This window comes from Chanos chanos, chromosome 7, assembly GCF_902362185.1.
Source record: "Chanos chanos chromosome 7, fChaCha1.1, whole genome shotgun sequence".
Taxonomy (NCBI): Eukaryota; Metazoa; Chordata; class Actinopteri; order Gonorynchiformes; family Chanidae; genus Chanos; species Chanos chanos.
Window position 1 is genome coordinate 7245164 of NC_044501.1, and position 12500 is coordinate 7257663.

The 12500-nt window shown below is 46.3% G+C and overlaps 1 protein-coding gene across 1 annotated transcript in view; it reads left to right on the forward strand.

The window, feature by feature from the left end:
* Positions 1-7972, forward strand: part of LOC115817011 (vang-like protein 1) — a 45036-nt gene extending 37064 nt beyond the window's left edge. The window contains exons 7-9 of the mRNA XM_030780243.1: positions 5945-6092; positions 6587-6821; positions 7684-7972. Coding sequence (XP_030636103.1) covers positions 5945-6092; positions 6587-6821; positions 7684-7944 — 644 coding nt within the window. The 3' untranslated portion in view covers positions 7945-7972. The remainder of the gene's footprint in view (positions 1-5944; positions 6093-6586; positions 6822-7683) is intronic.
* The last annotated feature ends 4528 nt before the right edge of the window (positions 7973-12500 follow it).

Consider the following 12500-nt stretch of genomic DNA (forward strand, 5'->3'; position numbering starts at 1 on the left):
GATTTAGGGTGGAGTTGGGTGTGAGAGCCCTCTTGTGTGGGTTGTGTTTGGTAGATTTAGGGTGGAGTTGGGTGTGAGAGCCCCTGTGTGTGGGTTGTGATTGGTAGATTTAGGGTGGAGCTGGGTGTGAGAGCCCCTGTGTGTAGGCTGTGTTTGGTAGATTTAGGGTGGAGTTGGGTGTGAGAGCCCTCTTGTGTGGGTTGTGTTTGGTAGATTTAGGGTGGAGCTGGGTGTGAGAGCCCCTGTGTGTGGGCTGTGTTTGGTGTATTAGGGTGGAGTTGGGTGTGAGAGCCCCTGTGTGTGGGTTGTGTTTGGTAGATTTAGGGTGGAGTTGGGTGTGAGAGCCCCTGTGTGTGGGTTGTGTTTGGTAGATTTATGGTGGAGTTGGGTGTGAGAGCCCCTGTGTGTGGGCTGTGTTTGGTAGATTTAGGGTGGAGTTGGGTGTGAGAGCCCCTGTGTGTGGGTTGTGTTTGGTAGATTTAGGGTGGAGTTGGGTGTGAGAGCCCCTGTGTGTGGGCTGTGTTTGGTAGATTTAGGGTGGAGTTGGGTGTGAGAGCCCCTGTGTGTAGGCTGTGTTTGGTAGATTTAGGGTGGAGTTGGGTGTGAGAGCCCCTGTGTGTAGGCTGTGTTTGGTAGATTTAGGGTGGAGTTGGGTGTGAGAGCCCCTGTGTGTGGGTTGTGTTTGGTAGATTTAGGGTGCAGTTGGGTGTGAGAGCCCCTGTGTGTGGGTTGTGTTTGGTAGATTTAGGGTGCAGTTGGGTGTGACAGCCCCTGTGTGTGGGCTGTGTTTGGTAGATTTAGGGTGGAGTTGGGTGTGAGAGCCCCTGTGTGTGGGTTGTGTTTGGTAGATTTAGGGTGGAGTTGGGTGTGAGAGCCCCTGTGTGTGGGTTGTGTTTGGTAGATTTAGGGTGGAGTTGGGTGTGACAGCCCCTGTGTGTGGGCTGTGTTTAGTAGATTAAGGGTGGAGTTGGGTGTGAGAGCCCCTGTGTGTGGGTTGTGTTTGGTAGATTTAGGGTGGAGTTGGGTGTGAGAGCCCCTGTGTGTAGGCTGTGTTTGGTAGATTTAGGGTGGAGTTGGGTGTGAGAGCCCCTGTGTGTGGGTTGTGTTTGGTAGATTTAGGGTGGAGCTGGGTGTGAGAGCCCCTGTGTGTAGGCTGTGTTTGGTAGATTTAGGGTGGAGTTGGGTGTGAGAGCCCTCTTGTGTGGGTTGTGTTTGGTAGATTTAGGGTGGAGTTGGGTGTGAGAGCCCCTGTGTGTGGGTTGTGTTTGGTAGATTTAGGGTGGAGTTGGGTGTGAGAGCCCCTGTGTGTGGGTTGTGTTTGGTAGATTTAGGGTGGAGTTGGGTGTGAGAGCCCCTGTGTGTGGGTTGTGTTTGGTAGATTTAGGGTGGAGTTGGGTGTGAGAGCCCCTGTGTGTGGGCTGTGTTTGGTAGATTTAGGGTGGAGTTGGGTGTGAGAGCCCCTGTGTGTGGGTTGTGTTTGGTAGATTTAGGGTGGAGTTGGGTGTGAGAGCCCCTGTGTGTGGGCTGTGTTTGGTAGATTTAGGGTGGAGTAGGGTGTGAGAGCCCCTGTGTGTGGGTTGTGTTTGGTGTATTAGGGTGGAGCTGGGTGTGAGAGCCCCCTGTGTGTGGGCTGTGTTTGGTAGATTTAGGGTGGAGTTGGGTGTGAGAGCCCCTGTGTGTGGGTTGTGTTTGGTAGATTTAGGGTGCAGTTGGGTGTGAGAGCCCCTGTGTGTGGGTTGTGTTTGGTAGATTTAGGGTGCAGTTGGGTGTGACAGCCCCTGTGTGTGGGCTGTGTTTGGTAGATTTAGGGTGGAGTTGGGTGTGACAGCCCCTGTGTGTGGGTTGTGTTTGGTAGATTTAGGGTGGAGTTGGGTGTGAGAGCCCCTGTGTGTGGGTTGTGTTTGGTAGATTTAGGGTGGAGTTGGGTGTGACAGCCCCTGTGTGTGGGCTGTGTTTAGTAGATTAAGGGTGGAGTTGGGTGTGAGAGCCCCTGTGTGTGGGTTGTGTTTGGTAGATTTAGGGTGGAGTTGGGTGTGAGAGCCCCTGTGTGTAGGCTGTGTTTGGTAGATTTAGGGTGGAGTTGGGTGTGAGAGCCCCTGTGTGTGGGTTGTGTTTGGTAGATTTAGGGTGGAGCTGGGTGTGAGAGCCCCTGTGTGTAGGCTGTGTTTGGTAGATTTAGGGTGGAGTTGGGTGTGAGAGCCCTCTTGTGTGGGTTGTGTTTGGTAGATTTAGGGTGGAGCTGGGTGTGAGAGCCCTCTTGTGTGGGTTGTGTTTGGTAGATTTAGGGTGGAGTTGGGTGTGAGAGCCCTCTTGTGTGGGTTGTGTTTGGTAGATTTAGGGTGGAGTTGGGTGTGAGAGCCCCTGTGTGTGGGTTGTGTTTGGTAGATTTAGGGTGGAGTTGGGTGTGAGAGCCCCTGTGTGTGGGTTGTGTTGGGTAGATTTAGGGTGGAGTTGGGTGAGAGAGCCCCTGTGTGTGGGTTGTGTTTGGTAGATTTAGGGTGGAGTTGGGTGTGAGAGCCCCTGTGTGTAGGCTGTGTTTGGTAGATTTAGGGTGGAGTTGGGTGTGAGAGCCCCTGTGTGTGGGTTGTGTTTGGTGGAGTTGGGTGTGAGAGCCCCTGTGTGTGGGTTGTGTTGGGTAGATTTAGGGTGGAGTTGGGTGTGAGAGCCCCTGTGTGTGGGTTGTGTTTGGTGTATTAGGGTGGAGTTGGGTGTGAGAGCCCCTGTGTGTGGGTTGTGTTTGGTGGAGTTGGGTGTGAGAGCCCCTGTGTGTGGGTTGTGTTTGGTGTATTGCTCTCTGTGTGGTGTGTGCGCTTGGGGAGGTCTCTGCTTCAGAGGAAATGGAATAAAACTCCACTGGCTGAATTATTGAAGAACTCCATACCCAAGAATATCCTTATATTTATAGTTAGTATTGAAGAATATCCTTATTTTTATAGTTAGTATTGAAGAATATCCTTATTTTTATAGTTAATATTGAAGAATATCCTTATATTTATAGTTAGTATTGAAGAATATCCTTATATTTGTAGTTAATATTGAAGAATATCCTTATTTTTATAGTTAGTATTGAAGAATATCCTTATTTTTATAGTTAATATTGAAGAATATCCTTATATTTATAGTTAGTATTGAAGAATATCCTCATATTTATTGTTAGTATTGAAGAATATCCTTATATTTGTAGTTAATATTGAAGAATATCCTTATTTTTATAGTTAGTATTGAAGAATATCCTTATATTTGTAGTTAGTATTGAAGAATATCCTTATATTTATAGTTAATATTGAAGAATATCCTTATATTTGTAGTTAGTATTGATGGCAGGTTTTCTCTCTCATCTACCCATTTCGCTTTGTTTTTTTTTCTTTTCTTTTCTTCTCTCATCTCTGTCAGTCTTAAAACTGCTCACTACTCTCTCCCTCTTCCTCTCATACACTCTCTCACACACACACACACACACACACACACACACACACATCCCTTTATCTGTTTGCGCCGCAACAAACTCAAACGCCTGCTTCATTGTTTCTCAAATCGACTTCAGAAAAGGTCTCCAGGGAGCGCGGAAACGTTTTTTTCTCTCTCTCTCTCTCTCTCTCTCGCTCAGAGAAGATCCACCCTGATAGTTGGAAACACAACATGTCAGAGGCAGGAGGCAGCTGTTCCCTTTAGTTTTAGCAGCAGATTTTATTTCTTTTTATCTCCCTCCCTCCCTTTCTCACTCTCTCTCTCTCTCTCTCTCTCTCTCTCTCTCTCCCTCTCTCTCTCCCTCTCTGTCTCTCTCTCTCACTCTCTCTCTCTCTCTGTCTCTCTCTCTCTCTCTCTCTCTCACTCTCTCTCTCACTGTCTCTCTCTCTCTCACTCTCTCACTCTCTCTCTCTCCCTCTCTCTCTCTCTCTGTCTCTCCGTCTCTCTCTCTCTCTCTCTCTCTCTCTGTCTCTCTCTCTCTCTCACTTTCTCTCTCTCTCACTCTCTCACTCTCTCTCTCTCTCTCTCTCTCTCTCTCTCTCTCTCTCCTCTAGGCTCAGTATTTTTTTTATTCACTGTGAACTCAACAGTATTTTTCGTTTGTGTGGGTCCCAGCGCGGGGAGCAGAGAGCCGCTAACATTTGATCAATACCGTCGGTTCTCTCTGACGTCCTCCTCCTCCAGATCAGCCAGAGAACCCGGGGAAAGCACCGTTCTCTGCTTCTCCCACGCCTGAGGAGATACAGACGGGTTTTTTTTTTTTTTCGTCTCGCTTTAGAAGTCCCTCCGCGCACCGTCTATATGGTTCCCCAGAGCACACGTGATGTGTGACAAACGTTCCCTGTTTACCTGCCATTGGACTGTAACTGTAACTGTAGCAATGCAGTATCTGAGCAAATCAAATAGATTTTTACGTTTTTTGGGGGTTTTTTTGTAGGGTAGTCTCCTCTTGGTGGTTGTGGAGGGGGTGGGATGGGATGGGATGGGGTGGGGGGAGGGGGGTGTGCCTCAGGGTTTTACTGCAGCTTTACCCAAACATACTAGATCCTTTAAACCAAGCGTGAAAGGCCTCTCTGAATCAGAGACTCAGGTGTGCTGTTCTGGAGGGAAAACTCCGCGCCGCCCTTTTCCTCTCGGCCTCGGCTCACGCTCCCGCTCGCGCTCGGCCGCTTTTAACGAATGACGGATGAGACGGTGCCGTAGTGGGGGGGGGGGGGGGGGGGGGGGGGCGACGTGGTTAGGATGTGACGGTTCACCGGTTTACGTCCACTGCGGTATCAGACTGCACAGGTCTAAGGCTGTTTTTGTCTTCTGGGGTACGTTCTTAATGAGCACTACAGACAAAAGCGCTGAAGCTGCTGTGTTGTTGAAGCAGACAGGAGTTTAAGTGTAATGTTTCGCGGCAGTTGATAACGTAGGAGGTTTCTCCTCTTCCCCTGCCCTGTAGAAAGATGAATAAATCAACTTTTCCTGGGGCTGGCTGCTATATGACTTATTCAGAAGATCCAACCCACTCTTCACACGCCTTCACATCAGGTTCAGGAAGACGCAGATCCTCTCCATATTAATGGAACACTCCCCCCCCCACACACACACACACATACACACACACCCCCCGCCCCATAATTACATGCGCAGAACAATATCTTTGATGTTTCCCAGGATGTTTACTGAGGAGGACACTCAGCTCCGCCCGAAGACATAAGGCACCAGAGATGGTTTGAATTTGAATATTTGAATATTGATGAGATTGTGTGTGTGTGTGTGTGTGTGTGTGTGTGTGTGTGAGGGTGAGGAAAGAAGTTGAAGTGCACATTTCAGACTTTTCAGACTTCGTTGATGATTTTGTTGAGGTTGCAGCTGTATCTCAGTCGGTGGTTTTGTTTCTGGAATGAGACGCCAGGGAGTTGTAGGAGATATCGTCAGCTCTGTGTTTTGGCCGAAATAGGAGATTTCTCTGGAACTGTTCACAGCTATTTAGATATCGGCGGTATGTGTGTGGCTCTCAGTCGGTTTAGGAACGGTTGAGGCAGTTGAATTAGCCTTCTGGCCTTCTCACCCGTGCAAGCAGAAGGGAGAAAGAAAAAAAAAGAAAAAAGAGACTAAAGCAGTATGGTACCAAACCATGTCAGCTCACTGTTAACGATCCAGCACCGTCAGAGGGCTCTTCAAAGGAGAGGAATGTTCTAGAAGACATCTGCTGAGCACGCACGAGCTCTGTTCTGCGCCAAGATGAACAAAGACGTTTATTCAAATTGCGTTCGAGAGAAACAGCCTGGCGTGATTTGTGAGTTTTATGAGTTGGTGACAGAAGCCTTTTGTCGAAAAAAAAAAGAAAAAAGAAAAAAAGAAAGGCTTAAAGAGATCGTTTAAATAGTTCTTATCTCATCTATCCTGCCCTGAGACCGGACACAAAGCGGAACCCGAGTTCGGTTATGAGAGACGGAGAGACTTTGACGCATCGTTTTCTTCTCAGGTCCGGGGAACAACGCGGCCACCGGTCTGGCCCAGTCCCAGTCGCGGGCCATGATCGCCGCCGCAGCCCGCAGGCGAGACGCCAGCCACAACGAGCTGTACTACGAGGAGGCCGAACACGAGAGACGAGTCCGCAAACGCAAAGCCAGGTGAGACGCCCTGGCGACGAGCCAGCGCGGGCGCTCGGACGTTCACGTGAACCGAACGACTTGTTCCCACGTGAGAAAAAGTCGCAGTCGAAACACTGAAAAAAAAATCAGTGCCCAGACCATAAAATGATAAAGGTGAACTGGACGACAGAGCAGAAAAACAAGGAGAGTATGCAGTATATATGTTATAGTATAGTATATGGTAGATGTACATAGATATAGCAGATTTAAATGGCTGCATAAGGACGCCAGTCTCCTGAAAGCCTCTCTGTATAGTTACAACATTAATGTTTATCTGTGTTTGCGAAGTTGTATTAGTGAAATGTCTTGAAATTGAATGTTGAAAGACTCTTTTAGGGGACAGTAAGGAAACATAACCAGTTTACCAGTAATTCGTCTAGCATAAGGAACTGAATCGAATTATCGACTGACATAATTAAGGGGTAGATTTGAAGCCATGGTGGTCAGCTCACTGTTACTGTCCGTGTGTTCAGACTGGTGGTGGCAGTGGAGGAGGCGTTTACACATATCCGGCGCATGCAGGAGGAGGAGCAGAAGAAGTCCCCCGGAGACGTGATGGACCCCCGTGAGGCAGCTCAGGCCATCTTCCCCTCCATGGCCCGCGCCCTGCAGAAATACCTCCGCACCACTAGGCAGCAGCACTGCCACAGCATGGAGAGAATCCAACAACACCTGGCCTTCTGCATCACCAACAACATGACTCCCAAGGCAAGACACACACACAATGTTCAACACAAACACACACACACACATATTTATATATATATGCATACCCATACACACACACACACACACACACACACACGCACTCACACACACACATACATACATATATAGTTATATATACAGTCATACAGCAACAGGTGGACAACATTACAAACAACATAACACCATAACAATTGTTGTTCTCTGTTACAAGCCATTAGTTAATACCATCCATCTACATATCCATCCATCCGTCCATCCATCTGTCCATCCACCCATTTGTCCCTCCGTCGGGTATTGTCAGAATGATTATAGTGTTCCTAAATCTCTTTCAGTTTTTGCCAATGATTTTATCTGTTTTCTTTTACATTTTCCGTCCTGTTGCTCAGTCTCTGTGAATCTCTCTTTCTAACACCACCACTCCCCCACCCCACCCCACACCTCTCTGTCTCTCTCCCTATCTCTCTCTATCTCTCTCACTCTCTCTCTCTCTTTCTCTCTCTCACTCTCTCACTCTCTCTCACTCTCTCACTCTCTCTATCTCTCTCACTCTCTCTCTCTCTCTCTCTCACTCTCTGACTCCGTCTCTCTGTCTCTCTCTCACTCTCTCTCTCTGTCTCTCTCACTCTCACTCTCTCTCTCTCTCTCTCTCTCTCTCACTCTCTCACTCCGTCTCTCTGTCTCTCTCTCCCTCTCTCTCTCTATCTCTCTCACTCCCTCTCTCTCTCACTCTCTCACTCCGTCTCTCTGTCTCTCTCTCTCTCTCTCTCTCTCTCTCTGTCTCTCTCTCTCTCTCTGTCTCTCTTTCTCTCTCTCTCTGTCTCTCTCTCTCTGTCTCTCTCTCTGTCTCTCTTTCTCTCTGCAGGCGTTTCTAGAGAGTTACCTGACCCCGGGCCCTACGCTGCAGTACAGCCGTGATCACTGGCTGGCCAAGCAGTGGACGCTGATCAGCGAGGCCTCCGTCACCAGCGGCCTGAAAGACGGCGCTGTCTTCCTGCTCAAATGCATAGACTTCAGCCTGGTGGTCACCACCAAGGCCATCCCCTTCATCAAACTCTCAGAGGAATTCATCGACCCCAAATCGCACAAGTTCGTCCTCCGGCTCCAGTCCGAGACGTCCGTCTGAGAAGAGCTCGGTGCTTTGTTTTTGTTTTTGTTTTTGTTTTTTTTTTTTTTGGGTCACTCACAAGCTAATTTCATTGTCTTCAAAAGGTTGTATTTTTTCGGGGGTTTGCAGTTTATTTTTTAATTTTCGATTTTTATATATTATATATATGAATATCTATAAATATATATATATATAAATATATATCAAATATTGGAATATATTTCTTTCTTTTCCCTTTGCTTTTGTTCAGTTGGTTATTATTGGTTGAGAGATATAATAAGAGAGAGAGAGAGAGAGAGGACTGGAACATGGACATGCTTGTGTCTACATATTGTCAAATCAGAGAGACATATCTGTAATGGAGGACAGGAGAAGCCAATGGAGCTGAAGACCGTTAAACGAACCACTAAAGACAGACAGACAGACAGACAGACTCGTGGACGGATTTATCTGTGATACGCGAGGCTATTTTTTTTTTTTTAAACAACCCTCAGCTTCCCTGCCTCTGGCGTGCAGAGTTTCGCGACCGTTTGAAAAAAAAAACAGACACACTGTGAATCGACCAATTCTCTTTCGATTTTCTTTTTTTTTTTTTTTGGAGACTTGATCTTTTCTTCTTTTTTTTTTTTTTGAACGATTTATTGCATGTGGATATGAGTGGACAACCCGCTCTACTGCGACTCTACACTCCTTCTCATCCTCCTCCTCCTCCTCCTCCTCCTCCTCTGGGGAGGTTTCTATAGCAACGATGGCTTCCACTCCGCATGGGGCGATAGGGGTGGCCACGTGGTTCTAAGTGACTACCTTTTCACTGCTGTAACTGCATTCAAACTATTCAGGTGCATTTTGTTTATAGTGTCTCTCTCTCTCTCACACACACACACACACACACACACATACACATACACATTTTGTCTTGTTTTTTTTTTTCTTCAAGCAAACATGTTCATGTTCATGTTTTATCTGTATATAAATATTTTATAGAGTCACTCAGATACACACACACACACACACACACGCACACACAGAATATCCAGTCAGAAATGGAGTGACTGAGTTTGGGGGTGATTCTGAGGGGACACGTGTCATTCATTTAGGACAGACAGAGGTCATAAACAGGTCACTTACACTACGCTACCCGTGTGTCTCAAATTAAACAGTAACTGGGGTTACAAAGAAAGGCCAAAACGGCAACAACCACTGCCGTCAGTGAGAGTACAACTCACGTCGCCGGTCTTGTGGAATGTTTCTGTTAATCAACTTAAAAAAACAAACAAACAAACAAACAAACTAAAAAAACACTCCTGCTTGCCAAGATGCCTCATTTTAGTTCAGTGTGATGATTTCTGATAAATGATTATCTCGACTGGGGCTGATGGATCGATGGGCGTTTTTGACTTTTTCGATGAATTTTTACAGCCAACAAAGACTTTTGCTGTAGCGGCGTATCAGAGGTCCCTGCGATTCCTCGCGGCAGGCACGGTTCACGGCGAGGTCAGTACAGAAAAGGAGCCAAAGACAGAGGTCTGGTGAGAGAGTGTTTGTGAATATTCAACCCACAGTTGGGTTTTTTTTAGGACACTTCAGTTTGTTTACCCAAAATGACTCAGGCATCTGAGGTACCTTTTTTTTTTTTTAATTATTCTTTTAATCATTTCAGTGTCTGACTCATTCTTGACACATGGAGATGTTAAAGCGTTTTGACTGCGCCTCATCCGTTTAAAACGGCCCGACTGCGGGGACTTGTAATTGGACTAGAGGACAGTTTTAGCGGCACGGGAGAACCACGGGGACTTTTTTTTCGCTCCCGTCTCTCGTGTCCTGCTCTCTTTCCACCATTTTAAAAGTTTCCGAGTCCAGTATCTGAAAGTCCTGCCAAAAGGAATTAAAAAAAACAAAACAAAGTACAATAATGCAGTGATGAGTGAGTGAAAAGCTTGTTTATCTCTTTGACTTGGAGGCAGAGCAGTCGTGAGGCGAGGGAGTAATTGAGATTGGTGTGTGCCAACAACATCAAATGGGAAACCAGAAAGCAAATCTGATGTCTCTGCTTTGGTTTGGAGCCAACCAGTGTAAAGGGAGCAGCTCCTGCTTCAGGGTTTTTTTGGGGGTTTTTTTGTTTGTTTGTTTGGGGGGTTTTTTTTGTATTGATTGAAGGATTTGTGTCAGACCCCAGCTAGATCAATGAATTTGTTTCCATTCGGAGGCATTGCTGGAGAGAAGGAGAGAAGCAGGTGTGTGAAGTTCAGACCCGATTCGATGACAGAAAACATTCAGCAAACACTTCAGGTCAAATGAAACACATTTGTTACAAGGGATGTTTCGGTAACAGTTTTGAGAATCTGTCTGTTTCGGGCTGAAAGTGCATTGTGGCGCATTGTCTGATTCAGACGGTCGTTGACGATGATGATTCATAATGTTTCCCCAGTGTGAAAAAAGAAAAAAAAAAGAAACTGGCTGATAGCGCCCCCTGGGAAGACTTAGTGGAATTGCAGGTTTGTGATTGACCTGTTAAAAATTCACAGATGAATGGGGATTTTGTATGTTTTTTTCCAGCCCTTTATTTCGTATCATGATGAATCTGCCACCAAATGAAACTCTGCATATGTTTTGTACTGTTATTGAATCAGAGAAGTCAATTTTTTATCACTGAGACTTTTGTTTTGTTTTTCTCTGAAGACTGGTGAACTTTGTATGAACCCGTCTCACAATGTGACTGTGCCTCACTTTTTACTGTGTGTGTAATATTTATACATAAGTGTGTGTGTTTGTGCGTGTATGAGTGTGTATGTGCAGCTGTGTGTGTGCGTGTTCGTGTGTTCGTGTGTGTGTGTGCGTGCGTGTGCATGTGTGTGTGTGTGCGTGTGTAATTAAATCATTCCTACTAAAATTACACCTCAACCACACACTCAACTGCAGCCCTCACAGGCTAACATTTATTATACTAAAAAAAAAAAAAGACATTATACTGTCACAAAATGTGTTTCACGTTCACAAACTCCAAACATTTGTATGAAATAAACATTTGTATTGAACGTTCACGCTATCGAGTTGCTCCGACCGTCTCTGGTCGCACCACGATTGTTTTCTCTTCTCGTGTGGTTGCTGAAAGTGACACTTCCTGTTTGTCCTGTTCAGTATGCTGGTCTGCCTGCCGCAGCAAACAACACACACACACACACACACACACACACACACGGGGCTCTCAGATGACTCACTGCTGTGTTCAGATGTGCTGTTTTAAAAAAAAAAAAAAAATAATAGTCACAAGAGATTAGCTTTTGAAGATTGTTTTGGGCCGACCATGCACAAAGTTTAGATCAAAAGATATAGAATCCAGCCAGTCACTCCTACAACGCTCTTATCTAGGATATGAGTTTAGGATATAAGGGATTTGAGTTTTGACGTTAAGGCTTTCTACGGGGGAGACAGATGCCAAACCAGGACAAAACGAGAAAGGGGCTCCAGCCTCACTGGCGGCGGTGACTCAGTAGATTAGGGCTCAGAGGGTTATTGGTTTGAATCCCAGACAGATGTTTAAGGGTGTGGAGTAAGTACTAGAGCTCTGCTGAATCTCATTTCTCTGTACTGAGCCTCTGACAGCTCCAGAGTACCACCGTACACTGGAGTAAAGCACGTAGTACTCCATAGTACTCTAAGAGTGCTTTAGTACGGTGCCTCCATCTCCCTCGCTCCACCATGACAGTCTCAGTACAGTTCAACTGTAGTCAGTGGGATAAATAAAAGTCTTTTTTCATTGTTTTAAACCTTTTGTGGGAACAGCTGTAAAAAGCACGGACTCTGTTTTCTTCCTGTGTGTGTGTGTGTGTGTGTGTGTGTGTGTGTGTGTGTGACTCTGAAGTCCAGGATTGATCCTGAGAAGTGACAGGTACAGCTGCCTCTTGCCTCTTTGAAGAGACACGCCAGTGGTTTGACTTCGTAAAATCAAAAATGTTACAACCAGTTTAACGTCTGGATGTTCAGTAGCCACAGAGAGGCCTACGAGTCCAAACAGTGGGATCTTCATAGGACCAGATTCTCCCGACATCCAGTCAGTGACAGGACATGACACACCATCACTGAGTCACACCACCACCTGTTGGAACTAAAGCACACCTGTTGTAACAGGTTCCCATTGGAACTAAAGCACACCTGTTGTAACAGGTTCCTGTTGGAACTAAAGCACACCTGTTGTAACAGGTTCCTGTTGGAACTAAAGCACACCTGTTGTAACAGGTTCCTGTTGGAACTAAAGCACACCTGTTGTAACAGGTTCCTGTTGGAACTAAAGCACACCTGTTGTAACAGGTTCCCATTGGAACTAAAGCACACCTGTTGTAACAGGTTCCCGTTGGAACTAAAGCACACCTGTTGTAACAGGTTCCCATTGGAACTAAAGCACACCTGTTGTAACAGGTTCCTGTTGGAACTAAAGCACACCTGTTGTAACAGGTTCTCGTCTGAGTCTCTGCCCAAATTCGCACCAACCTATGGTGGTAATATACATAATCTGGGCCTCCAAAGTCCTTGTTGAACAGGTATCTGTTAACCGCCACAGCTAAGTAGTTAGGTTT